The sequence below is a fragment of the Psittacula echo genome (genome assembly GCF_963264785.1).
Source record: "Psittacula echo genome assembly, chromosome: Z".
NCBI lineage: Eukaryota > Metazoa > Chordata > Aves > Psittaciformes > Psittacidae > Psittacula > Psittacula echo.
The window spans coordinates 11301208-11328338 of record NC_137742.1 but is presented as its reverse complement, the minus strand read 5'-3'; the positions used below and the strand labels follow the sequence as shown (position 1 = coordinate 11328338).

The following is a 27131-nucleotide window of genomic DNA, read 5'->3' as shown; positions in this document are numbered from 1 at the left end:
AGACAAGGAGCAGAGAAAGGCTCTGTCATGTCTTTCAAACCTGATAACATACGACCGTCTCGTAATGCATCCCCAGCTGATGCCTCGCAGCATCTTCCACAGCAGTTGCCATCCCACAGTCAGATAATGCTGGCTGGTGCTCCCAGACACCCATCGCTGTTGGCTACAGACACCGTAGTGTGAAACATGGAGTTGTAATCAGCTGTACAAACACAGCAGCCACCAAACACAAAACTGCTATCATTTCTTGTCATCGTGTGAAATACAGCACAGCTCTTACCTCCCGCGCCTGCGAGACCTGTGAATCAGAGCATCTCACAAATGCAAAATGCTGGGGAATGCACAGTTGTCCTCCAAGATGCCTGTACACAGAGGTTCCTGCAAACACACATCAGCTGCCACCACCTTTTGGCTGTGCCTCTGGAACAACCATGTTATGGTAGCCCTGGCCAGGACTTCTCCTTCTTATCTGCAATTCCCTCTGAGAGCTCAGCCCCAACTCTTTACACCCGAAGAGATGGTGGTCATGGCACTGGGCTGGATGGAGAAGCAACATCCCTCCTCAGATTATTCCTGGGGCATCATTGAATCTGCCTGCTTCAATGCAAAGTTTAGGGCAGGAGAGGCTGATTCCAGCATCCTGCTGCTGGGATGCTCGTGTAGCAGACTGCGGCAGCCAACCATAGGTATGGCAGGTATAGGGGTTGGGATGACAGGAGGAGCTGTGAGGGTCTATATGGGAGCAGAGAACATGGCTCTGTGCCCTTCAGTGCCACAGGCTGGGCTACTCACCTCCCACACGCAGGTAGGTCTGGTACTTGAGGTGCCAAGAGGAGCCCTCATAGCAGGAGTACTGACCACTCTGTGACAGGTCAACATTCTTCAGGATCAGGTAGGACCCGTTCAGGTGGGACTCATCAATGTCGGTGCCGTTGGCTGTCCAGGTCACAGCTGAATCCCAGTCCATGGAGCCACACTTCATGGTCACATCTGCACCTACCCGCTCATACTGGATGTGGCTGTCTGTAGGGAGGAAGAAAAAACCAGGTGAGCTTGGAGCCCTGTGGGCGCAGATGCCTTGGAAATAGGATTTTACCATCACATCTAGGGAGTGAGAGAAGGGCTGGGACATGGAGTGATACTGTGTTGGGTGGCTAGGGAAGCCAGAGTTCTCCTCCCGGCCCCGATAATGATTTATTTTAACCTTAGACTACAGTGGATCAGCTGGCAAAGACCAGGGGACAAGGACTCTTGGACCACCTGTACCTCATAGGATACTTTCTTCTGACCTTTACATGAGGAGACATGTGAAGGCTGAATGTATGACTCGCTAGCCAAATGCCCCACAGCACAGACGGATGCTCACTCCACAAGTCATCGCCACTCCTGTACCTATGTGACCTGTTGCAGGATGCAAACCAAACACACTCATCAAAAACTCCCTGCAGAAAGATAACAGAGCCTCAGGAGCTGCCACCAGCAAACTCAAGATGTTTACTGGCAGAGGTGGGAAGCAGGCAGCTGTCCTTGAGATTCCCTGCAATCTAACTGTGCTGTGCTTTGGGAAGGGGTAGCTGCGTGGTGCTTGCTATGCTGTTTGTCTCTCTGCCTGGCTTTTCTTCTCTCTCCACAATAACATGATGCCTTGCTGAGCTATTTGATTTAGCAGCTTGTGAGTGGGGCAATACAGCTCATTGGGCACCAGCTGCCTAATTGAATTTTCTCAGGTTTCTGGACAGGAGCTGGGGCTGACATCCATTAATGATCCTTAGCAATTGAATCTTTCCCATGTTGCTACACTGGCTGTGCAGAGCTGTGTGTGGCAAAGACGAAATGATGTGTGTATGTGCATGACACAGGGGGAAGCAGGATAGGCAGATGAGCAGGTGATGAGGTTCCTTCAAGGCTTCATCAAGCCTTTATGCACAGGCAAAGGTGGTCCAGTTCTCAAAATACTCCTGGGTTTCAAAAACACATTTGACAAGGTGTAGCCCAAGGAAACCAGGCAGCCCTGACCCAGGAGGAAAGTCATCACAAGGATTTATAGCAGCTAAAGGTCAGGAGACCAAAGGTGGGAACAAGCTGTCAGACATAGCAAGTAGAAGACGTCACGGGTGAAGTTCAACAGAGATCAGAGCTAGATCAGAGCTGCCCAGCACCCTCATAACTCATAGGTAAAAGGTGTTAAGGCAGCGAGAGGAGATAGTGTGCTGTCAGGGCAGCCAAATTACAGCTGGGTTCAAAAGTTTTGCAGAGGGACATCATGGTACAGACCCACTGGACTATAACACTGTGATGATAAATTCACAGGAATGCACACAGGGAAAATGAAGTCCTGCTTTCAGCTACACACTCACATCTCCAAATGAGCTGCAGCCTCCATGGAAACATATCTTGGAGTCATCATGCTCACTTTACTGAAAACATCAGCTTGGTGGTGACAACAACACAAACCCAACACTAGGAATTACTCAGAAAGGGACTGAGAACAAAGTGGTGTACCCTAAAAGCTGTGCACAAATCTGCCCTCGTGCCATTAGGAGTTAGGTTCAGCTGGGAACAGAGCAGAGAAAAGAAATAGGAATAACAAGTAATGGAAACAGTCCCCACACAAGGATGGCTTAGCAGACTCAATCCCTTCATCCGTAAAAGGAGAGAGCTAAGCAGAGATGTGATAGACACCTAAGCAATGATGAGTGATGTGGAGAGGACAAATAAAGACCGCTTGCTCTTTCTTCTAACAAAATAAGAGACCGCAAATGAAAACAAGCAAAAGAAAGTGCTTTTACCTATGTCCATCAGATGCTGTGGATATCAACATCTAGGGGGAAATAGTGCTTATGGGAGTCCATAGCAGAAGACACCACCCAGGGTGGTAAAACACTGAGTTGCCCAGTGCACCTAGGGATGCTGCGTGCTGCTGATGGTGGGGAGGGACAGAAGAAGCATCCCCATGCTTGTCCAGCTCTTTTCTTCCTGTCTAGACATTAGCTCCTGGGATCCTGCTGCTAAGCGGGACCACTGAGCAGGATCCAGCCATTCCCTGTGTGAAAGCCATGAGTCCATCTGCAAAGGACAAAGCTCAGGGGCAAAGCTGGCCCTGGAGGAGTCACTGGCAGGTCTGGGTCCTCCTGTAGATGGTCTGTCAGGACACCCACTTCTGACAGTGAAGCAGTGGTTTTGGGAATGCTATCCCTGCTGGGAAAGGGGGTGCAAAGAACAGACGGGAAAAAATTGGGCTATTGCAACTAAGATGCTGTTGAGATGCCTCAGGATCATCTCAGACATTAGCCAAGGGTGGTGACCTTTGAGAAACTGTGCTGATCAAACAATTATGTTTCAAGTGTCTTAAAAAAGCTTCGAATATATACTGACAGGCAGCAAGACGGGAGGACATTTAAGATGAGGCATCTGGGTGAGGAGGGGTAGTTGGAATGGGCCCAGATAAACAGGCAGATAGGCAGAAGTGTGGAAGAAGGTGGGGTGGATGGATGGATGAATGAATGTGCCTGGTCACAGACAGACAGATGGGTACAGATGGGATGGAGAGAAGTGTATGAAGATGAAAGAACGTGTGACTATGCATGTATGTGGGCATACATGGGGATGCAGAGATGTGGAACAGGATGAAGGGATAAGCATACAAGCAGCTGCTGTCTGGCTGTGTATGTGGATGGAGAGATGGGTGGACAGATGGGTGAATGGGTGAACGGAAGGAAGGACAGAAGGACCAGTGAATGGCAGAAGTGTTGGGCAGATGGCTGGCTGTTCAAATGACTGTGGAGGTTGATGGATGGATGGATGGATGGATGGATGGATGGATGGATGGATGGATGGATGGATGGATGGATGAAGGAATGGATGAATGGGTGGATGGATGGATGGATGGATGGATGGATGGATGGATGGATGGATAGATGGATGGATGGATGGATGAATGGGTGGGTGGATGCATGGAGGGATGGATGGATGGATGGATGGATGGATGGATGGATGGATAGATGGATGGATGAAGGAATGGATGAATGGGTGGATGGATGGATGGATGGATGGGTGGATGGATGGGTGGATGGATGGATGGATGGGTGGATGGATGGATGGATGGATGGATGGATAGATGGATGGATGGATGGATAGATGGATGGATGGATGGATGGATGGATGGATGGATGGATAGATGGATGGATGGATGGGTGGATGGATGGATGGATGGATGGATGGATAGATAGGTGACTAGGCAGATAGGTGGATGGATAGATACAGGTAACAGAGCTAAAGTAAGAGCTCCCAGCACCTCGCTTAAGTTCTGCTCTAATTTGTTATATTACATAAGGTAAAGACATTTTCTTTTCTTTCTACTGGCTCTCAAAAGTCTATTGACTCTCCTGGACTTACAATTGGGATTCTGCATGGCAGAAACACTGGAGATGCTGTATCAGGTTTGAGAGCAGGGGAAAGCTCTGCGGTGCCCAGCTCTGCTTCTCAGGACTGTGGCTGAGAGCTTGTTGGTAGCTGGTGCCAGCAGGACTGAGCTGTGAAGGGGGAAAAGGCACCTTGAATTATTTCCTATTTGTCCTTAAATACAGTGCAAACATGTTGGCATTCATCCAGAAGGGCTGAGGGAGCCATTCCTGGAAGACAGGTCTTTGAAAGCAATGCTCCTTTCCAAGGCAATGATTTAAGACCCCTGATGAAGGAGAAACCCAAAGTGCAGCTTCAGAGGAGGCATTTCTCCTGGCTGGGTTTGTGGAAGCTCCTGCTGGAGCCAAGCCAGGTCCCCACATCCCTCCTGTCTCATGCCAGACGTAGGAATATCACACAACTGCTGTCTGAACACGTGGCAGCCCTTTGGGGAGGGACACCATGGGGCAGCCAGCAAGCAATGTTGTGGACACCAGTTTTGCTTTAGAATCATGGAATAGTTAGGGTTGGAAAGGACCTTAAGATCATCTAGTTCCAACCCCCTTGCCATGGGCAGGGACACCCCACACTAAACCATGCCACCCAAGGCCTCATCCAACCTGGCCTTGAACACTGCCAAGGATGGAGCACTCACAACCTCCCTGGGCAACCCATTCCAGTGCCTCACCACCCTCTCAGTAAAGAATTTCTTCCTTAGATCCAATCTAAACTTCCCCTGTTTAAGTTTGAACCCGTTACCCCTTGTCCTGTCACTACAGTCCCTGATGAAGAGTCCCTCCCCAGCATCCTTGTAGGCCCCCTTCAGATACTGGAAGGCTGCTCTGAGGTCTCCACGCAGCCTTCTCTTCTCCAGGCTGAACAGCCCCAACTTTCTCAGCCTGTCTTCATATGGGAGGTGCTCCAGTCCCCTGATCATCCTCGTGGCCTCCTCTGGACTTGTTCCAACAGTTCCATGTCCTTTTTATGTTGAGGACACCAGAACTGCACACAATGCTCCAAGTGAGGTCTCACGAGAGCAGAGCAGAGGGGCAGGATCACTTCCTTCGACCTGCTGGTCACGCTCCTCTTGATGCAGCCCAGGATACGGTTGCTTTCTGGGCTGCGAGCTCACACTGAAGCCGGCTCATGTTCATTTTCTCATCAACCAACACCCCCAAGTCCTTCTCTGCAGGGCTGCTCTGAATCTCTTCTCTGCCCAACCTGTAGCTGTGCCTGGGATTGCTCCGACCCAGGTGTAGGACCTTGCACTTGGCATGGTTAAACTTCATAAGGTTGGCATCAGCCCACCTCACAAGCGTGTCAAGGTCCCTCTGGATGGCATCCCTTCCCTCTGGTGTATCAACCGAACCACACAGCTTGGTGTCATCGGCAAACTTGCTGAGGGCACACTCAATCCCACTGCCCATGTCACCGACAAAGATGTTGAACAAGACCAGTCCCAACACGATCCCTGAGGGACACCACTCGTTACCGGTCTCCAGCCGGACATCGAGCCATTGACCACAACTCTTTGTGCGCAGCCATCCAGCCAGTTCTTTATCCACTGAGTGGTCCACCCATCAAATTGATGTCTCTCCAATTTAGAGACAAGGATGTCATGTGAGACAGTGTCAAACACTTTGCACAAGTCCAGGTAGATGACGTCAACTGCTCTGCCCCTGTCCATCAGTTCAGTAGCTCCATCATAGAAAGCCACCAAATTGGTCAGGCAGGATTTCCCCTTAGTGCAGCCATGCTGGCTGTCACCAAGCACCTCCCTGTTTTTCATGTGCCTTAGCATGCCTTCCGGGAGAATCTGCTCCAAGATTTTGCCAGGCACAGAGGTGAGACTGACTGGTCTGTAAAAAAGACAGTGGGCAAGGGTGACCAGAGCTTTTACTGGGACCCTCTACTTCCCACAGGCTGGGTATGGGCAGGACCCCTGCCTGAGCCGACCCAGAGCCTCAAGGCTCCCTTGAGCAAGGACGGGAGGGAAGTTTGTCCCCCTTCCTGGCCATCATTTCACTGGTAGCATATGGGATTGATGACCAAAGTGGTTCTTGTGCTGCAGGACCAGTCCTGCTGGATGGACATTGACTGGTGTCATGGGCTGAACAAGGGCAAACAGCTCAGGAGTTTCAAGCTGGACATGGAGAAAAATTTATTCTCCTTGACGGTGATGCTGTGCTGGGACAGGTACCCATAGAGAGGGGGTTGTCCCCATCCTTAGAGGCTGTCAAGGCTCTGTTGACAAAGCTGTGGCTGATCTCGTCTACAGTTGAGGATAGTCCTTTTCTCAGTGGGACACTGGACAAGACACTTGAAACATCCCTTCGCACCAGCACTGCTGTGGTCATTGACTAGAATTGAGAAGTCAAGAGGCTGCCCTGCCCTACACCATCCTGCTTCTCTAAAGGATGCTGCTTTTTGGGTCAGCTGGCAGCACAAGGGGGAAGCACACATGATGGAGAGCTTGTGATGCTGCACTCCAACCAGCAACATGCCCTTGAGCATCCATTCCCGAGGGCTACATCTTCTGCTGCAGCACAACACACCAGCCAGGCACAGCACAGTTTACAATGCAGAGTCCCAGAGCTCGAGAGGAGTTGTGGTGATTTATATGTTACATGGAGACATTCAAGGCCAGGTTTGATGTGGTTCTAAGCAGCCTGATCTCATTGAAGATGTCCCTGCTCATTGCAGGGGTTTGGACCAGATGAGATGTGAAGGTCTCTTCCAACCCAAACCGTTCTATAATTCTATGATTCTGTTCTGTATTGAAGATAGAAATTACAGCTTGACCCACAGCCCTGCAAAGCTGCAGTGAAGGGAAGACAGGAGCTACCCATGAGACAGACACACACAGCTCCCCATGATAGACTTTGGGTAGTTCGGAAACAAGAGCTGTGAGCTGCTTTGTTGTCCTAGGGATGACGAGTGACAACTTGATGGTGCAATCTGTGCAGCTGCAATGCTAGGAGGGCCAATGGGACAGCAGTCTAGCAGAGAGACATGGAGGGAAGATGAGACAAAGCAGCTGAGATGTGGAGCCCATGGGAGCACATTTGATGCTTCCCAAACCCACTCTGCTCAGCTGGAGCTCCTCAATAGAAACATCACCCTCATTTTCCTTCTAAATGACTCTTGACATGCATGGAGACTACAAGGGTAGCAATGCAGGGAAATCCTGCAAACCCCCCTTTAGATGCTTTACTGTCTGCTCTCCCTCTGTCTCTTCTGATGCTCTCACCCTGCCAGCATGGGCAGCTGCCAGCCATGGCAAGTGTGCTGCTGGACACTGCAGCATGCACAGAGCTATGCCAGGGATGTGGCTCAAGGGCTTTGTGCCCAGATGCCTGAGGGGTCTTTTGAACAGTGAGCAGGGGAAGTGGACAAAATGGTTTGCATTCCTGTCCACGAGGCCCTTTGTGCCCAAATTCACTGTGAGGTTGTGGCTGGCATAAGCAGGGAGCAAGCAAAAGGAGGGCACTGCAGCATTTCTCAGGGCAGACACAAGCTCTCTGCAGGATGCACAGCCTCTGGACTTGCCCCTCTTTTGCAGATGGGGAAACTGAGGCAGCGAGAAATGTCCCCACTTCCTCTGACAGGATGTGAAACACTTATATAGCAGGAGGGAGAATTACATACGTGCCTTCAGAAAAAAAGGTCTTTACATCACCCCATTAGCCTTTGTACCTCCCTCCTGCAGCTAAGCAACTAGCCACGAATAATTATCTCACTGGCTAATTAGCTCTCTGTATACATATGCATAAATTATACATTTAATATTTACACAGTGCCGGGGCTATGCTGAGAGCTTTCCAAGCAAATAAACCATCAAGGTCTCTGCAACCTCAACCCTGCAACTTCCTGTGGTAAATGAGATGAATATGCCCACAGGAGATGAGCGTGATCCCCAGAGGGTGGAGGAGGCAAGGGGAAAGAGAGGTGGCTTCACCATCTGCCCTCTGGACCTCCTCACCTTCTCTATCCATTGGACAGAGCAGTGGCACAACCCTGTGGCTTCCCTTTTTGCTCCAGCCCCTATGCTCACCAGCCTGAGCAGCATTAACCACGTCCAAGGGATGCTGGTGGCCCTGCTCCCATGTGCAGATTCATAGCCCTGAGGTCTGCCTATCTTTAGGTGAAACAACCTCTGGCACTGGACAGCGTTTCCCCACACAAGCTTCCCAAAGCACGCCCCGTCCTTGGTCTCCTCACATCTATTCGCTCTGATGCCACTTAGTCTTTACATGACTTTTGTTGCCAGCAGAAACCTTCCCTTCAAGGAGAAGGACTTTCACGCTTAAAAAGGCAGTTCTTCTGCAAGTGATTTAAAACTAGATACATCTTTGTAAGGAAACAGGCATAATTAAGTATCATCGATGTAGCCAAAGATATGGAGCATTCCAAGTTAATTTTGTCCACTAATGAAGAATTGCAGCAAGCAGAGCCTGCGTTTGTTTGCTCTGCTTTGGTAAATTGCTGGAGTCAGCAGCTTTGCTCTCTTGACAAGAAAAAATAATTAGTAAGAAACATTAATTAAGAGATAACAGATGGGTGCTAAAGGACTTGCACTCAATCACTCCATGATAGCCTGGAAGCGGACCTCAAGTTTCCTTTAGAGGTGTTGTAAAGGAGGCACTTTCCCTCTCTGACTTGCTCAGCTCAATGCAAGGTAGACAGCTTCTTCTCTCAGCCTGAATGTGACCATGAAATGTCCTTCCATGAGGGCTGGCAAAACCCTGCTGCCTCCAAAGAAGCTCCTCTCCAGCTCTGCAGCAGCCTTATCTCCCACCACTGCTCTGCAGCTGATTGCACCTCCCTCTGTGTCTGTACTCCAAAGTTAGGTTAAGGATGCCTATAGCAGGGTAAAAAGAGCCTTCGTGGCCTTTCTAGCTGCTCAGCTGCAAGAGGTTGATGCTTCTCCCGTGAAACTTGATACAATATGTACTGGGACTTTGTGAGGACTTTTGCAATCAAACATGTCATTGTCACACGTCATAAACATAGGCTCCTTCCTGGACCCAGTGGTCTAGCAGTGGGGATGTATGATGCCTACTCTGCTACCAGCTTGGCACAGTTGGGATTGGAGCACAGTCAGGATGGTGGTACTTGCATAGTTCATTCATAAGGGCCAACAAGACTATGCAGTGGCAGGACATAAGCACAACCCTATGGGAAACCATAGAACAGACACCCATCGCTGGAAGCAACATGAACTCGCATCAGAAGCGAGGGCCAAGCCCTTGCAGCACTGCCTTAGCCCCAGGAGATGCAGCAGCTCCCCTGCCTTGTGGCCTATGATCCCATGCTGAGCCCTGGCTGGGAGATGTGGAAGCTGGATGGGGGATGTGGTCTCAGCAGACAAATAACTTCAGCATCATTCTTCTGCCTGTATTGTATCATCAGACTGGCTGATCCCTGCACCAGGACATGACTGTCATGTCTGCGTCTTGTACTGGTCTTGGTGCATTTTCAGCAGCCCCATGTAGGGATAGAGCTTATTGCAGCTCTCCAGACCTTCCAAATCATATGAGCCTGGAGCACCATGCTGGCAGTGCTCCTTGCTGTAAGCCAGGTCTCCATGTCAGAGTCAGCATTGCTTCCCTGTGTGCCATCACACCCAGATCTTGATAATCTTGGGAGTATCAAGAGCTGTACAGTAGTGTGCTGCCCCAATACCAACTTGTCTCTGGCCATAGGGCGGAAGCAAATCTGGGAACAGCAACCTAAGTCTACCCTGCCTCGGTAACAGAGTTCCTCTAGTTGTGCATAGGTAGGAAACCCCAAAAAAGTTGCCTTTTCCCATGGCTTTGGAGTAGGACCAAGTTCTGCTAAGGGGTCCTAATGCTGGTGCGCATCCATCTGCTATGGGTCACATACTGCTAGCACAAATCATCTTGTGTTGCCACAGGCAGGACCAGAAGAAGATGCACTTCTGCTGCTACTTCTGCTTTTCCATCTCAGCTGCTCTGCAGTAGATAGGTCTTCATGCTGCTAGGCTGGGAATCTTGGCTTTTTGTTTTCCAGCAGCCTCTCTCTGCTCTTGCCTTGCAGGAGGGGGCCTGAGCTCATGTGTTGATCTGTTTTCCAACAGCAGGTCGTGGTAAGACCTTCTCTTGGATGTCTTTGTGGATCTTTTGGTCCACAAATACCTGTGTCCTAGGACTCCACGTGCTCTCCTTGCCAGGAGAGGCTGAGCTATGCCCCAAAGGATAGGACTTTGCCACTTGGACTTGCACTCCTTGCAAAGTCAGATTGAGATGACTCGTCCTGACGAAGAGCAGTTACCTGGTGAAGCTGCAAGTCCTCCAATCCCCTGTGTCTGTTCCAGCACTTGAAGGGGTATCATAAAAAGGGGAAGATGTTGGAGGACCAGAGGGAGATGAATGGCACTAATGGGAACCAGCACACAGCAGGGAAGTCCCACTAGCATCCTCCAAGCCAGACTCACCTTAGCCTTTGCCCTTCACTGCCTTGTGACTGGTGTTAGCTCCGTTGATGAATTAAAGGCTTGTTTTCTGGCCCTGCTTTTTCATGCAGACAGGACAAATAACTCCAGGCTACAAAAGAGTGCTTGGATCAGGCTTTTCAATGCCGTTTAAGGGGAAATTGATACGATTTGGAATTATGTGCCCAAATAACAGCCGTAAACACAAGAAAAGCTCATTGTGATCCAGCAACAGCATGAAGACACCTGTATTTACCAAGCACTGGGGAGGGGAGGCAGAGCCGGATAGAGACATCGGGGTGCCTTGCACCCCATTGACCGCAACCTGCCTTTTAAGCCTGGAGCACAGCATACACTTTCCCATCATTATTTGCCAATGCCCACGCTCCCGCCCTCAAATAACAACTTTCCTCTGTGTGAATACATGGGGGGTGACCTTTATTTGTTCACATAAGAGCCCAGCTCCCTCTTCACCCCACTTAGGGCCGCGGATTAGCATCAGGCATTGCTCAATACCCTTTTTATTAGCACAGAATTATGGATGTCGGAGGCGTAAAAGACCTGTTGGGTCCCACTCAGTCCATCCTCCTTCTGCCAAGACAGTATTGGTCCCTGCAGCATATTTACTATTTCTCCAGTCTAATTTTACATACTGTACAATCTGTGCAGTGCCAAGTTACGATCCCTGTGTGAGAAGCAGAGCTCTCAATTTCCAGGCTCTTGGGTGTGTAAAATCACAACCGCGATGTTAAATTAACTTTTTTTTCCCTTGCATTTAATCATTTAATAGCTCTAAAATTCAGCCCCTCAGGCTCTTTCTGTCTGTCTGTTGGCTTGGGTTCTGCCTGCTGTAGGCCAGTGGCTTGTCGCTTACAGATGTAACGCTCACACCCCTGGGTGGATCGGCAGCAGCTGGGCTTGAGGCTGGGACCGCTGCAACTTAACACATGAACTTCTGCTGCCTGAGGGTGGAAAAACTCCTCCGCTCTCTTAACCACAGGTACAGGAGCTTCATGCTCCTCCTTACAGCCCAGCCCCAGCAAGGTGGATGTACAGGGCACACTGTACACAGGGCCAGGACTCACGGGCATCACGCAGGCTGGGTGTAGAAATCAAAACAGGGGTGCAACCTGCAGCACTGAGACATGGGGGGACAGGGCAGTGAAGTATTCCCAGTGATGTCCCATTCCCAGGAATTCCCAACAGAAACAATAAACAATACTTTTTCCTTCTATTCACTGGAGGTTACACCCCAGGACTCATTTCTTCCCAAGAGAGGTATTTCTTCCCCCTGTACCAACACCAATGCAGCATGGTAAACATAGGGTAGGAAGAATAGATGCTGATGAAATGGGAATAATTTTCCAAAGTCTTTCTTTTCAGACTCTGTCACCACCACTCACTCCCTCAAGTAACACATGCATTTCTAAAGCCTGGCGATGATTTCAAAGCAATGCTAATAATAAGGCGCCATCTACTCCGTTCATCAGTGGCTGTGTTAACAATTAAGTCAAGGCCTCAGGATTTGCCTTGGTAATAACAAGATACTGCATTTGCATTTCATGCCTTTCACTTAGAAGGATCCTCAAGCAAAGCAAGCCTGGAAATGATCACTGGCACATGCTGAGCCACGGCACAGCTGTGAAGCCACAGCCTGACAGTCACACACAGCATCTGCTGGGTGCAAGCACCTCTGGGGTGGATGATAGCAATGTATCAGACCCATTGCACACTGGAAAGAGCATTACTTCCACCAGAAACATCAGATAAATCCCTGAGTGCAGCTACAGGAGCATTGCAGAGGACCCCAGGATAGAGCTCCTGGATCTCAAGCAGAGCTTGAAAGCAGGCTGCTGCCAGGGATTGAATGAGTCTCTGGTTGTGAGCTGAGAAGCGCATCTGAGCCATGACTGCAGGATCATGGTCCTCAAATGGTTTCTGAGCTCCTGATGGGGCTCAGCACTTTTTGAAAGCCCCATAAATCCACCAGCCGCCTGAGTATTTGTAACTTGCTCTACAGTCCGGGGGCTATTGAAGGTGGCACAAGCTTTTGCATATGTCTTTGGGCAGGTAGGACAGAGTCATCTGTGCACTGCCTGGATGATCCATGCAGCAAGACGTACGTCTGTGAAAGAGGAGACTGAAAGCACACCATGCTGTGGGGCATACAGATAGAGGCTTTGCATGCCTTCTTGTGCAGATGTGGATGAATCCCTGTAAAGCACAATGCAGAAGCTTACATGAGATCACACCACGTCTGAAAAGAGACCCTTAAGATGAGGATGGCAAGCTGGGACCTTTCGGCTGGGTTTCGCACTCCCAGCAGCAGCATGGAGTGCTTATGGAGAAGGGTTTGTGAAACTCCTTAGAGGTTCACGAACTAAGCCAGCTCCTGCTTGGTCCAGCTCCCTTGCAGGTGCCCCAAGAACCAGCGTCCAGCACCATTTCCAAAACCTCTGAAGAAGATGTTCTTCCTTAAGCAGTTGAGCATCTCCAGGCAGCCCTCACTGGCTTGCTGGTGACAGAGGTCCCTGTGTTCATCCTGCAGAGCCTGAAACAACAGTGCTGTACTTTCTATTTGATGCTGGCTGCATCTCTGCTTCTGGAAACACCTCCTTCTTCACAGAGCCTTTCCTGCTTGCTTACCTGCTGACATTCCCTCTCCATACCCTTTTTATTGTCATAGCTCTCACTAAAGCCCCAAACCCAGAAAGCAGAGCTGCTTTCGGGCTCTGTGAAACAAGCTCAGCCTGGCTTTGACAGCATCTCCTAAACTCCAATTACTGATGCTGCTGTTCCAGGGAGCTCTCAAGCTGATGCTTTTTTATTTCTTCCCAGTGCTGGGGATGATGAACAAATGTTAGTTCAGGAGCAGACATTCATTCAGTATGATCCGCTCATTATTTCCTGAATTTCAACACTTAAAAGCTTCAAGTGTCTTATTGCAAAACAACAGCTAAAAGGCTAGCTATGTTCATTGACAGAAATACAAATAAACGTGCCCATCTCTCTGGAGAGCCCTTGGGTTTGCAGCAAAAGATGATCTTAGGGAAGTGTATTTTAAAGTAAAGATAATACAGAAGCTCACCGTGTCTAGAACTCCAGCTATCTGAAGGCACTATTGATTTATAACTATTATTAGCACAAGAGATACTTGAATTCTGGAATTTCTGTAAAACGTTTTGAATTCAGGTTCTGAAGCGTTTAAAGGACTTGAGAAAATATCTTTGGCTCCAAGTCAGCAGAGCACTTAGGCAAGCCCTTAACTTTCAGCATGTGTTTAAGTACCTTGCTGACTTGGGACTTTTAACCCCGGCAAAAAGAAAGCAAAGAGGAAAGAAAAGCCAAAGGAAAAAGTTCTGGTGTGTGTGGAAATGTTCAGGCAAGCCAAAAGAAAACGTGGATCTCTTCTGGAAAGTAAGAAAGCAAAACATAATAGTTACTTGCTTTAAAATTAAACACTAGAAGAAGCTTTCTGGAGGGGGGAGAAAGGCTCCAAAAAGAAAAGGAGTATTTCAATGTAGCCTAACTCCAGCTTCATTCCCCTGCTTCTTTAGCATGTTGAAATTATTTATTACTGAAAAAAAAAACCCAACCAAAACCCAAAACCTTCTTCCCCCTCCCACTTCCAGACTAAGAGTGATGGGAGAGAGAAAAATCTTGGCTTCAGCAGAGAAAAAACATCTCTGAAATGAGTCGGCTGTGAGAGGAGGGAGGAAGAGGAAAAGGGATGAGGGAGTGAAGGGTAGTAAGGGGGAGGAGGGAATTGCCCACAGGCAGAAGCCTGCAAGCAATCGCACACGCTGCCTGCGGGAGGGGGAATATGAGAAGGTCCATAAGGAGAGAAAATCAGTGCAAATCTATGCGCATACGCATGAGAAGCAGCTACAGGCAGTAAGTGGCTCTTCCCCTACCTCCAGCGTGATGCCATGAATAGAAAACAAGCTCAAGCAGAGCAAAAAGGGGATTCTCTACAGCCCACCCAGGGAGAGCACTGCCAGCCCATAGGAGACAGTGACAGTGAGAGCCTGCATGGGGACGGGTGAGAAGAGATGCACCAACCTGCATGGGGATGGGTGAGAAGAGATGCCCCAACCTCTCTGGGCTCTGGTGCTCGCAGCTCCTGTGGCTCTGGCACAGCCAGGGTAAACTCAGGATGCCCTGAAGTTCATAACACCACTCTGGCCTCATTAGGGCAAAAGTCCAAACTCTCCATATTCTTCATTAGAGAGGAAAAAAACCACCAAGTTCTTTCCTTCATAAGGAAATCAAAGAATTTAATGTTTTTCAGGTTATTTTTTTTTTTCAAAACTGCTCGACTGTGTTGTACAAAAGGCTTTGCAACCTTTTTTTTTTTTTTCTTTTAGGGGGGAAGGGAGTGTCAATCTAAAGTGAAAAACCTGTCCAATTCTGGAAATAAAAAAAGACAAATTACAGCCCCTCATCGAACTTCTTCTTTTTTTACTCCCCAAAAGAGAAATATGATTTTGCAAAACATTCAGACACTGACAATTTTCCAATGGAAAATGGCTCCCCCAAGGGTTTTCCCCATCAGGTCCGCTCAGGACAGATTGGCAGCAAGCACTTTGCTTCCAAATGGAGAGCCCACTCATGGGAAGCACAGAGTCCTGGCACAGGAGAGAGGTGGCTCTTGCCCAGCACTCAATTGCTGCACTGGGTACCCCATCACCCACTCCTGAGTCAGCACTCAGCAAGGTGCAGCTCTTGCCTTAGCAACCTCACAACTCAAACAGATGAAAGAAATGAGCAAGGCATCATTCTCTGCATTTTACAGATGGAGCTGAAGTCCCCAAAGCAGATTAAATGACTTGTCCAAGGGTGTGCAAGTTGTTTGCATCAGAGATGATAAGCTCTGATTTTCCTCCTCCCCTGTTACCCTTCGGAACCAGGTACGTCAGCACCAGGGTTTAGTTGGGCTGTCTTGACGCTGCTAAAATACAAAATCCAAGAGGACAGAATTCATTTGAGCTGGTGTCTTTTTATCTATCTTGTACCCCGTTTGCCCCTTGGGATGCCAGCTTTCAGATGATGCAGTGGTGGCTTGTGGGGCTATGAGACGGCTGCTGAGGCTTACACTGATGACTCCCCCTGAAGCAGCAAAGCAAAAAGCCTTCCATAAATACTGGTTATGCTAAAGAACTCCTCAGGGCTAAGCAAGTTGAGAAAAATGACCTAAACTCACTGGAGGAAGGAAAACACAATTAAATCACCTAACAGCCCATATCCACTAATCCCTTGTGCTACCAGGCTTGAGTCTCTGCTTCTCTGTCACTCCTCTTCCAGCTCTGGCACTGCTTTTTCCAGCACCCTGGCAAAGGCAGCCATGCAAGCGTGTTGTGTAGAGAGAAAGCCCACCACAGCCCTGGCATCCCTGGCAATGGGCTGTGCAATGGCAAGCTTGGGAGCTGCTGATCCAGGCCATAGCATGAATTAAAGACACTCTGCAAGAGGGTTCAATATTCCCCAGGCTGGAAGACACGTTTGAAATATCATACAACACATTAAAAAATGTTCTTGATGGTTCTCGCTATGCATTCTTCACTCTGGAGCTGTGATTTAGGGCAGGATGAAGCATGTAACAAGATTAAAACTGCCTACCTAATCCTGAAATTTTCCTTCAGGGTTTATAGCCCATAATCCTACTCAGATCAATAGAAGGATGACTGGGGCCATCTCTCTGGAGCTGCCAGGAACAAAATTGCAAAAATATGGAGAAATAAATGCATCATGGATACAAAAGCCCATGGACTTAGAGAGCTCAGAAGGAAAGACTTGCTGAGATTATGGAGTGAGACGCCTTCAAACGGAGGGAACGTTCTGCAGCACAGAGAAAGTCTCACCACTGGGTATCTTGCTCAGAGTGTAGATACTACCATCGTCCATTGATTCAACTCCCAACCTCCTTCAAATACCCTGGGAGACAAGGCACATCCCACTTTCTAAATACCTCTTTCTGGTGGCCCAGGGGTTGCAAGTTTGCTGCTGAGCTTGCTCTGGGTAGCTGAGAGCAAAGGGAGTGCATGGAGGTCCCATGCTTTGACAGCTGAATCTCCTGGTAAGCCGATGGACCCTGTGCTGACCCTGCTGCCATGCAGGAGAGATGAGCAGCACCTTGGCTATGACTGAGTCAAGCTAAGACAATGGCAAGAGCCAGAAAAAGGAAGGAAAGAAAGGGAAACCCAACCCTGCATAAATGTATTCAAAAGTGTGTCTTCTAAAATGACAGCTTCCAAAGTCCCGTGTCATTACTATTCCCCCATGATCTTCCTTTCTGTCTCGCATGCTGCCAAGGCATCAGCTACGTAACTTTTGAGAAGCACCGACCGGCAGCATGAAAAAGGCAGCGGTTATTATACTGCAACACTTCACTGCTTCCCTGAGCTGCAGCTTCCTCCTCCACTGTTAGAAGTGGAGTATGATCAATGCTAAGTAATTAAGAGCCAGAACCTGCCGACCATGGTCACACCAAGTTTCTTGAATATTCAGGGCTCACTTTCCATGAAAGTAAGAATCAGTCTTCAGCAGCTTGGGTTGAAAACAACAGAAACTCTCTGTGCAAACTGCTAGTGAGAAATGGAAACATCCATACCAGGGCTGAGTGCTGGAGGAGTCACCTGTGCAGGGACAGACCCAGCGCACTCCTGCTGTAAATCCAGAATTGACATGATGGGAAGGGCAGTAAAGCAGTTTGCAGGCATCCCTTAAGGCTCTGTCAACAGGAACTATTGAGTTGGCATTGGCAGGACCAAGGAGGAGTAATACCCTTTCTCTTAGCACCCAAGGGGCTGTGCCCTGTGATGCTGGGAGAGGGCAAGGCAAGGGCTGGGTGTAACTGGGCAAAGCTGGGGAGGTTCCTCAAGGCCAAAGGAGATAGAAGAGAGTCCCAGTAAAGTGAATGGACTTCCAGGTGGAGCACCAATGGGAATGGCGCTGCAGCAAACTAGCAAGTGAGCCTATGACTATTAACAGTGTTAGCAAAGTTATGGCCAAACATGGAGGCTTCCCATGGGAAATCGCAGGAGAGGAGTAAACAGGCACTAACTTCTGTATTTAATGCGCCCTCACTCCGGCGTGCCTCAGTTCCTCACTTGCACAACATGCTGTCAGCTGGAGCAACCACACTGCAGTGCAGGCAAGCTGCAGACACAGCAGAGTCTGACCTGCCAGGGCTTGTGGCTTGGCTGGAGTCAGAGGTTCTCTGTGACTCATTCTACAAAGGCTCAAGTTCACTGCTAAGGCTGGAGACTCCCCTCGGGAGCACTCCAGGCTCAGTTTACTGTCCCCCTGGGAGCAGGTTTGCTCACAAACAATGAGGATGGTGAGCAGAATTTGTCTGCCTGGTTGGAGAATATCCACTTTTGGATGGATGTGGGGCTACTAGGACAAGCCCCTCGCAGAGGACTGCTGTGCATATGGTCTGTACAACACAGGTCTGCACCAGCCACTGCTGTTGTGAGCCTGCCTTCCTGCTGCTCACAACAGGATGGGATCCTGATCTCCCTCTGTAGCTCTGTTACCTTCGTGAGGGATGCTCAGCGACTTCTTGTCTTTATTTCATTGTGGATCCTGGAGGCAGCAGCTGTGGAGCCCTGTGAGCAGCACAGACTGGCAGGGTACGGAGGACCTCTCTCCATAGAAAAACATCCATTCCCCACTCACTCACTGCCAGCAGACCTGTGTTATCCAGCAGCAAGCCCAGTACCTGGACATCGGAAACGCATACACAAGCACACCTCACTACACCATAGCAAATACAGCAGGAATCAAGCAAAGCACACTACGTGGTGCAGCTCAGCTTTAGCTTGTGCATCGCAGTCAGCTCCTCAATGTGACGGTGCCAGCAGTCTTCTGCCTACAAAGTACACAGTTCTTGGCTGGTAGAAGTCCTCCAGGCTCTCAGCCTTGTGGGTCAATGTTTTCCAGCGTTGTATCTGCAGACCTTTGGCTGCTTTGCAACACTCCAGAACAGGTAACTAAGAAGAACCTGGCTACTGGCAGATGTCTCATCTCTGCTTAACACAGATCTACACTGTGGGAAATGCTTCAGGCTTTGCAAGCTAAAACAGCTAGGAAGGTCAGGTGTGTTGAACCTGGGATGAAGGGCAATGCGTGGCTTTGCCTGCCATGGACACCCTGTGGTGAGGATCCCCATCCATAGGGGAGGCTTCTGCACTTATAGAGAATCCTGCACTGGGAAGAGGGTGTGTCTTGCCAGGGACTCACCCGGCACACAGATACACGCAAGGAAAAGTTTTAGCTCTTTCCCCTTGTCTCCTGAGTGGAGATGAAGGCCGTTTTATCTGTACACCGTGAATTACATATACAAAGTCCCTTTAACACCAGCCTCCCCAGTGTGGCTCTAAGCAAAGGAAGGAAGGGCAATGAGGCTCCAGACTCCTCAGCTTCAATTAGTGCCTGGTGGCAGCTAAGCCTAAATAACAATCTTTCTCAGCAAATCTTACACCAAGAGATCAATGGCCCATGCTCTGGACTAATATCACTATAACCCCTCCTGCTTCCATCACTGTCAATCGTGCTGTGGTTTCACTTCACTCCTCCACCTGATTTGCCTTCCTGGAGCACTCATTACAAGGTGACACACATCGCTTTTCCCCTCCATAACGAGCCTGCTGCAGACCCGCCTCAATCCTTCTTCTCCTTTTCTTTTTAATATGCCACAATTATGTTGGCTTCTCTGCATGGATCCGCCCCATTTAGTGCTGCCCAAGACTGCTTATCCTGAAAGATGGTCTTTTCATCCTCTGGACAGATTGCGTATCTTCCAAGTTGTTCTTCTGTTTATTTTTTACATTCCAGCGTCTCCCACCTGGGAATCTGAGTATTAGGTGTTTCCCTTTGCACAGGAGCACAATGTCTGGCCACAGAAATTAACCCCCTCCAAAGACTTTGATAATGAAAGCTTGAGTGTGTTGTATCCCAGAGCATCGCCTCTCCTGAGCATGCTTCATGGTTCCTTTGCTCAGTTCCCACCCTCTCAAACCCCCTCCTGAGGAAGCAGGCGACAATGTTTGCACTCAGTGTCTCACTGTGTCTGTTCCCATTGCCCAGGGCTTTGCTTGGTCACAAACAGGTCACAGGAGGCCTGAAGAGAGCAGCAACTGACTCACTCCATACCCAAGACTACTGATGGATGCACAGTACCTGAACGCCTCAGCCCCAGCCCTGCCTGCGCTTTTGGTCCTGGGGTCTGCCACACACAGCTCTTCTGACACACTCCAGGGATGATTTGTAGCACCCTCCGCAAAGCTGCCCCCAGAGCTGTAGCTCTTCTCTCTTTCACCCTGACTGGAGATGGGCTTTGCAGTCCCAGGGTGGTCTATGTGACACTGGAAACCCTTCAAAGGGGATAAACAATGAGTGGCACCCTCAGTACAAGTTCAGTTGGACACGTATCTCTGAACAGGCTGGCAGGGACCAGGCTGCTTTGGAGATGTGAGATGGCTGGCTCCCTGGGACAGTCACATGTGACTTCCAAGGTGAGACCGTCCCAAGCTTTCAGAGGCTAATTGAAGCCAAACCCCTGAAGCACTGAAGGTTTACGCTCCAACTGTCACTGGTTTATGAGATCTTCCAATGCTGGAAGCCTTTGAGAATGTAAAAACAGGCATAAAACCCAACAGGAATAACTCACGGATGAGGACTGCTTCCTCCACCAACAGAAGCTCAGAGCTAGGACAGGACACAGCCCTTCTTCAGCAGACAGAGTTCAGGCGAAGAGCAAAGCCTATGGCTACTCTGCATGTTCAAATGAGATTTTGTCTTCCATCAGGATGTGTGGGCTCTCAGCTGCTATGGTGATGCCTTGATTTACAACCCAGTGTCAGCAGAGAAACAATGCTTCTGCTCCAAGCAGCGGGATGATGCCATCCCAAGAAGGAAATGACCTTTATTCAAAGTCTTCCTCCCAGCCTCTCTTCAGTAACCAGGGCTTGTCCAACGTGGGTTTCAGCAAGGATTTGTTGGCAAGAACCCAGCTGACTTGTGTAGATGCTCCATGAGCTAAGTGCTGCTCCACATGCCATGCTGTCCCCTCTGGTCCTGCCTCTTCCCCATGCAGCTTTGCCCGTGTCATCAGTAACTCCCAGGGCTTCATCCTGGTCTCTTCATCCAAAGCTCCTCTGGGTGTCTAGGTAGACTACAAACCCCAGTCCTCCTCCTTCGTTGCTTGTTGATATATTTAATGAAGTCTAAGAAACTACTGAGACATGGTTTTCCTTGCCACTGCCAGAACTAATGAATCCTGGCAGACTGCGATGCTCCCAGAAATTTCTTCTCTCCACAGATGTGAACTATTTTCAGCAGTTTTGTGGGATCAGAGCTCATACAAAACTTGCCAGATCCATGCTCTTATTCTTTAGTTATGTTTTCTTTCTTTTCTTTCCTATTTTTTTAAAAATTCTTTTACAGATTTGTGATCTGCTTCACTACACAGGACTTGCAACTGATGCAAGAGTTCTTATTTATATCTGTGATCTGTTAGCATAACAGATATTGCCAACTAGATTTCCTTCCAGCCTCTCTCAGATGTCTCATGCGGGCCTGGGGACTTTACTCCAGAACCTCATCTCCATCAGCTCCATTTCAAATAACTTCTTCTATTCCCAGCAAGGGATAAATTCATTGAAAGTGGCTCCACACTCACTGGTATTCAAAAGCAGGCAGCTTCTTTGCAACATCCTTTGCATGCCCCCAAACTTCAGTAACTTGCCAAGGGCAGGTCTTCAAAGCCCTGAGTGCCAGCCCCTCTATTTTTCTTTCCTGTCCTTCTTCTTTTTCCCCCACCTGCACTCTAAGAGCATTTCTCCTCATGCACTTGGCACAATGGGACGTTAATCTCATGATGACTTGTGTCTATTTTCCACACACAGACCCTAGGCTATTGCTGTGAGCTCTCTGCTCCCTGACAGTCATGAACCATGCTCTGACAGTCATGAACCATGCTCTGACAGTGTACCCAGCTCCATGCAACAGCGACTGTGTGGTGCAAAATAACGGACACCGCATGGAAATCAGCCCTTCACGTTTCCCTGGTGGGAGGAGCAAGCTTGGACCATGTTCCCTCTGGGTCTATCCTACACCGCAAGTCGGATCCCAGGGACCTGCGCAGTGACGAGGCAGTGAGCAAGGAAATACAAGCACTAAAAATAGGCTGTTTGCGGTAGGGGCTGACCACATTTATTAGCAAGCCTGTGCTCTGGCTGACCACAAGGTCAGCCTCTGAGAGCTTGGCCATAATTCACTCTGTGTCTGGGCAGGAAATCTACTTGAGCTCAGAGGGATGTCCAGTAATAGAAAGAGTTGTTCCAGGACCTGGGGCTATTTTTGCTGTTTTCTTCTACTTTGCAGACAAGAAACCATTCGGGAGATGCATCTTGTGCTGGTGGGGGTGGGAGGAAAAAGCCAGGTGCTCTGGGAGAGGCAGAGGGACAGGAAGGAAAATGGGGAGAATGTGTGTGGAAGTTCTTGTTTGTGTCTGGGGTTCTTCTTATCAGACTCATCTTCATCATGTAGAGCACGGATGAAGTAATAAAAGATCAGAGCAGCAAGGGAGACCACAGACCTTGATGGGCTCTTAATTGCCCTAACAGCATGCAGCAGAGTTTAATGGGTTACAGATGTGGGCTGGCAGGGAAGATGGGGAGGCGAGGGAGAAACTACACCTGTAATGAATGTGCAGGGATGGAGGTGCCTTTGCAAGGAAGGAGGATCTTCCTTGCAAAAGCATCAGCGGGTAACTTGAACTACAGTCAGGTTGTACCCCTGGCCAGCATGGGATGGACCAGCAGACTGGCTCCCAGCAGATGCAGCAGTCCCAATGAGACAATGCTGGTCCCCAGCGGACAGCCAAGAGCTTCCTCTAGCTTAGTTCTGAGCAGCAATTAACAAGACAAAGGAGGAAAAGAGTGGATGCCTGCCCTAGAACGGCAGCCTTCAGAATGATTTGAACAGGCTCTGTCTCACAGAGAATCTCAAATCCTAATCACTGCACATAAGCCACCGGTACTGGAGCCCTCATGTGAAGGGTAATGTGTCCCCAGTCCCACTCATGACATGCCCTGGGACTAAGGTTTTCCCCATACAACCGTCTCCTTCAGCAGATTATGTGAAAAGCACCATGAACTGAGCTCATTCAGCCTGAGGACAAGCTGAGCTAAGTCCCCAGATTCTGACTGCACTGAGCAAAACCATATAGCATCCTTCCAATGCCAAGACATGTGCTTTTATGAATCCACCACTATGTCTCGGTTCAGGCTCTCCAAGCTCTTCATGAAGTAAACTGGAAGAGCATTTTGGCTTTGAGAAAGCCTGCGAAGGGTGAGAGCTGATGGGGCAGGTAAAGGCTACCCCAAATCTTGCTTCCTAACTAGAGAGAAGTCCTGAAAATGCTTCCAAACCTGCTCACTTGTTGAACTGGGCTGCCGTTTGGAGCAAGGCTGGTATTTCAGCCAGCTGGATAATGAGAGCATCCAGAATTATAACAGGAAGGATTAAAAAATGTAATTGCTAATGGGGAATTAATTGTTAATGGGGAATTAATTGTTAATGGGGAATCATCATTGCAGGAGGGTGTTCCCAGTGTGGCCCGCAGGGATCTGTTCTTGGCCAATTGCTAGTCACTCGTCTTATCGATTATCCTGAAGGCAACATAAAACTGTGGCTGGCAAAGTTCTCTGGTGATACAAAGGCTGATGTATATAAAGGAAAGGATCAGTCCATCATACACAGAGCTCTGGAGCAGTTAATATACCAGCCTTCCCTCAGCAAGAACACATGTTTTATGCAGCCAAACACAAGCCCATTCATCTCCAGTTGAGGAATGTAGGTCAGACTCTCAGAAGGCGAGGCTATGTTCTTTGGAGGACAACACCGACAAGGCTTTGGCAGGACCAACTGGAGATGAAGTGCCAGCATGCTGTGATGAGAGCAAAACTTGGCCTGAGACTCAAAGAGGTATCATGGGAAGTGGGAAAGTGCTATGTAATTTCTCCTGCACTGGTCCCAGCCTCAGCATGGAACAAGGCTCTGCAGGATCCCTAACCCTAACCCTACCTCCAGCCTCCCACATGGCCACTCAGAGCACACAGAGGCAACCCCTTTGACCTTGCCTTCCCCAGCAAGTGTCTGTGCTGGGGTAATTACAAAAATTCCAGAACACTCTGTTACACACGCATCTTGCCCAGGGGAATGGGTGGAAAACCAAACAAAACATGACAGATGTTAGTCATGTCACTTAATGCATGATTGAAGGGCACTTTCATAGTGCAATGAGGTGAGAAAGAGAAAAGGAGAGGAGAAGAGAGGAGAGGAGAGGAGAGGAGAGGAGAGGAGAGGAGAGGAGAGGAGAGGAGAGGAGAGGAGAGGAGAGGAGAGGAGAGGAGAGGAGAGGAGAGGAGAGGAGAGGAGAGAAGAGAAGAGAAGAGAAGAGAAGAGAAGAGAAGAGAAGAGAAGAGAAGAGAAGAGAAGAGAAGAGAAGAGAAGAGGATGAGACCTTCTCTATGTATATTTGGAAAGACTACTCTCTTAGGTTGGATGAACATCTCCCCTGTGCACCCATGGGCACAAAAATCAAACCTTGAGACCCAGGTAGCCCATCACACCACTTGAATCAAGGCACCTTAACTGAGCAGCACTTGTATGAGAACCAAAATCTACTCAGTTGTCTACAAACAAGCCACATGCTTCTGCATAAATCTACAAACCATCTCCTATGCAGAAAATCCAGGTCACACTCCCAGACCCAAAGCAACTAGTGTAACCATGCCAAACAGATGCTATAGGGATTACATGGGCTGATTGATGTGGGAGGAAGCAAAGTCCCAAAAGAACTGGTTGCATCCCCATTAGCCAACAAAATGCCACATGGAGAAGGCTGGACAAAGTGGGGAGGGGAGAGACAGACATATCTACAGTTGGTTTCTCTTTGAAAAGCCAATTTCCCTGGCTTTGCTGTGCATTTTGAAGGCTGTTTACCGACCCAGGCTTTCTCTTAGCTGAAATGCAGGCTGAATTTCTAACAAGGCACATGCAAACAGGAGCTCCCGGGAGGCTTTGCAGCAGAACCGATTGCAAAAGATTAGCGGTAGGGTTTTAGAGAGCAAGAGAGAAGGGAAAGTAATGAAACAAAATCTCTCTTTCTTTTCCTCAGCTGAGGAATGATGCTGGCTAATTGCTTGTTGCTGGTGAGAAAGAGGAGATAGCAGCTTCTGCGCCCATCAATAAATTAACCCCGGCATGTGGCATCTGAAACGCATTCATTTCCAGAGACGTTTATCTCTTTGTCTCCTATGTTGAGTGAAAACGTAATTATTGTTTAAACATGAGTTAATTCAGCAAGGTGAGGATCAATAAAGCAGAGTTACTCCTCTTTTAAAAGCAGAGAAATCTAAATCTGGGACAGATGTGGACATAACTTCGGCAGAGCTGATGGATGGAGAAGATGCTTTGGTCATGGCAGGAGCCTGGAGAAGCAGAGCTCCCTCACTCCAGGACTGCTGTTGCCCTTGGTTCTACTAACAACAGCTAAGTCCAGCCATGGGCAGTTACGGCAATCAATCGAAAGGGATGAAATTACCCATGCATGCATGTTTTATGGTCTGACACACAACTGGCAGCTCCACCATGCACACACTTCCCATGCAGAACCTTTGACAAAGCCCCAGGGCTCATGCTGTGGCCTCTCCCTTTCCTCTGAGGACACCCAAGCCCTGCTAGGGAGAGGGTCTCTGCACCGCCAGGCTGCTTTCACACAATGGAGCCCCTGGCCAACCAAAGGTGGACGCAGCATCGCTTCTGTGCTCTGCTGAGCTTTCCCCATTGCTGAAATAAATTGGCAGCAATCACTGCCTGGAGAGGGAAACACAGGAGGGCAAACTGAGCTACAGAAGATAATGGGGAGGGCCGTTGATTCTCATGTATGGTATTCAGCCAGTTCTGTCTCCTCTGTCCCCTCTCATTTCTTCTTGCAGCTCCTATCCACCCCTCTGTGCCGGCTGGGAGGTGTGCGATGGTGACAGCCCGTGACTGCCCAGGGCAATGCTGTCTCTGGAGATCTGTCTCCGGCAGTCCCATCTGAAGCTGGTTCAGTGAAACACTAAAATGAGCTCACCCATGCACGTACATCCAGGGGTACATCCCTGGATCCCTTGCTTAGTGAGTCCGGCAGCAATCCCACCCATGCCAAGCACGCCGCTGGAGCCTGACAGAGGCACCCAGTGTGCGGGGCTGAGCAGCACAGGGTGATGGGTTTAGCAGTAATAGGATTAGCTGTGAGCACACCATGCAAAATGCCTGCTGGCAGCAGCGCTGACGGCTGCAGCAGCATCCACAACCAACCTGTTTGCCCCAAAACACCACAACCAAAGCTCTTACGGTGGAGGTGGGCCAGCACCAATCCCTGTCTGCTGGCTTTAGCTTTTCTAGGGGTAAATACAAAACCTGGGAAATCAGGGAAGTTTGTCCTGGAAGTGGCATCCCCCATCTGCAGCCAAGCATTCTGCACTATCCACATGCCCCACAGTCAGTGTGCACCAAGAGCCATACCATGGGAGAGCCCCTCATGAGCACCTCCTTTTGGTGCAACTTTAGCAACCTGCCACAGATGGGAAGCAAAGGAAGCTCTGCAACCAAAAGGAAAGTACCCAAATATACTGGTACCCAAATCTACTGACCCCTGAGCCTCTCCATCCCATCTCCCAAACACTGGGGAGCATTTTGGGCTCCTGCATCCCCAACAAATTGCACCCTTTGCTCTCCCAGCTCCAAGCAGGACTAAAGACAAGCAGCAGAGGGGTTAGCCCATGAGCAGCCTCACCTCCACGGAGCCCCATGCTGCTGAGTTGATTAATTCATGTGGCACTTTGCAGGACGCTCCAGTAATCACCAGGGTGCATGTGAGAGCCAGGAGCTGGTGGCCGAGCTCGCTGCGCGGTGCTCATGCTCACTTAACAGCTGGTCACATTCTCCTCACTCAAGTATTCAGTGCTAATGCATCTCTTAAAGTGCTTCATGAGCTATTAAAGTCGAGCGTGCCTCAAGTGCATGATAAATGGACTCCAAGCCAGCATCTTTCCCCCACTCCGCCCAGTCCCTGCCACCAGTGGGATTAATCCATTCTCCCACCCCATTCCTGCTGCCTTTTCCTAGCCTGAGCACCCACCTAGCAGGGGATGAGCCCTGAGGTTTGCTCGTGAGGGAAGGCTGCAGTGAGGCAGGGCATGAGCTCTGGGTTGGGGGG

At 49.3% G+C, this 27131-nt stretch overlaps 1 protein-coding gene across 1 annotated transcript in view; it reads right to left on the bottom strand.

Moving 5' to 3' along the window:
• CNTFR (ciliary neurotrophic factor receptor) overlaps positions 1 to 27131 on the bottom strand; it is a gene marked incomplete at its 3' end in the record, with an annotated part of 205837 nt that overhangs the window by 56522 nt on the left and 122184 nt on the right. Inside the window, exon 4 of the mRNA XM_080637993.1 lies at positions 793 to 1023. Within this exon, the coding sequence (XP_080494119.1) occupies positions 793 to 1023 (231 nt within the window). The remainder of the gene's footprint in view (positions 1 to 792; positions 1024 to 27131) is intronic.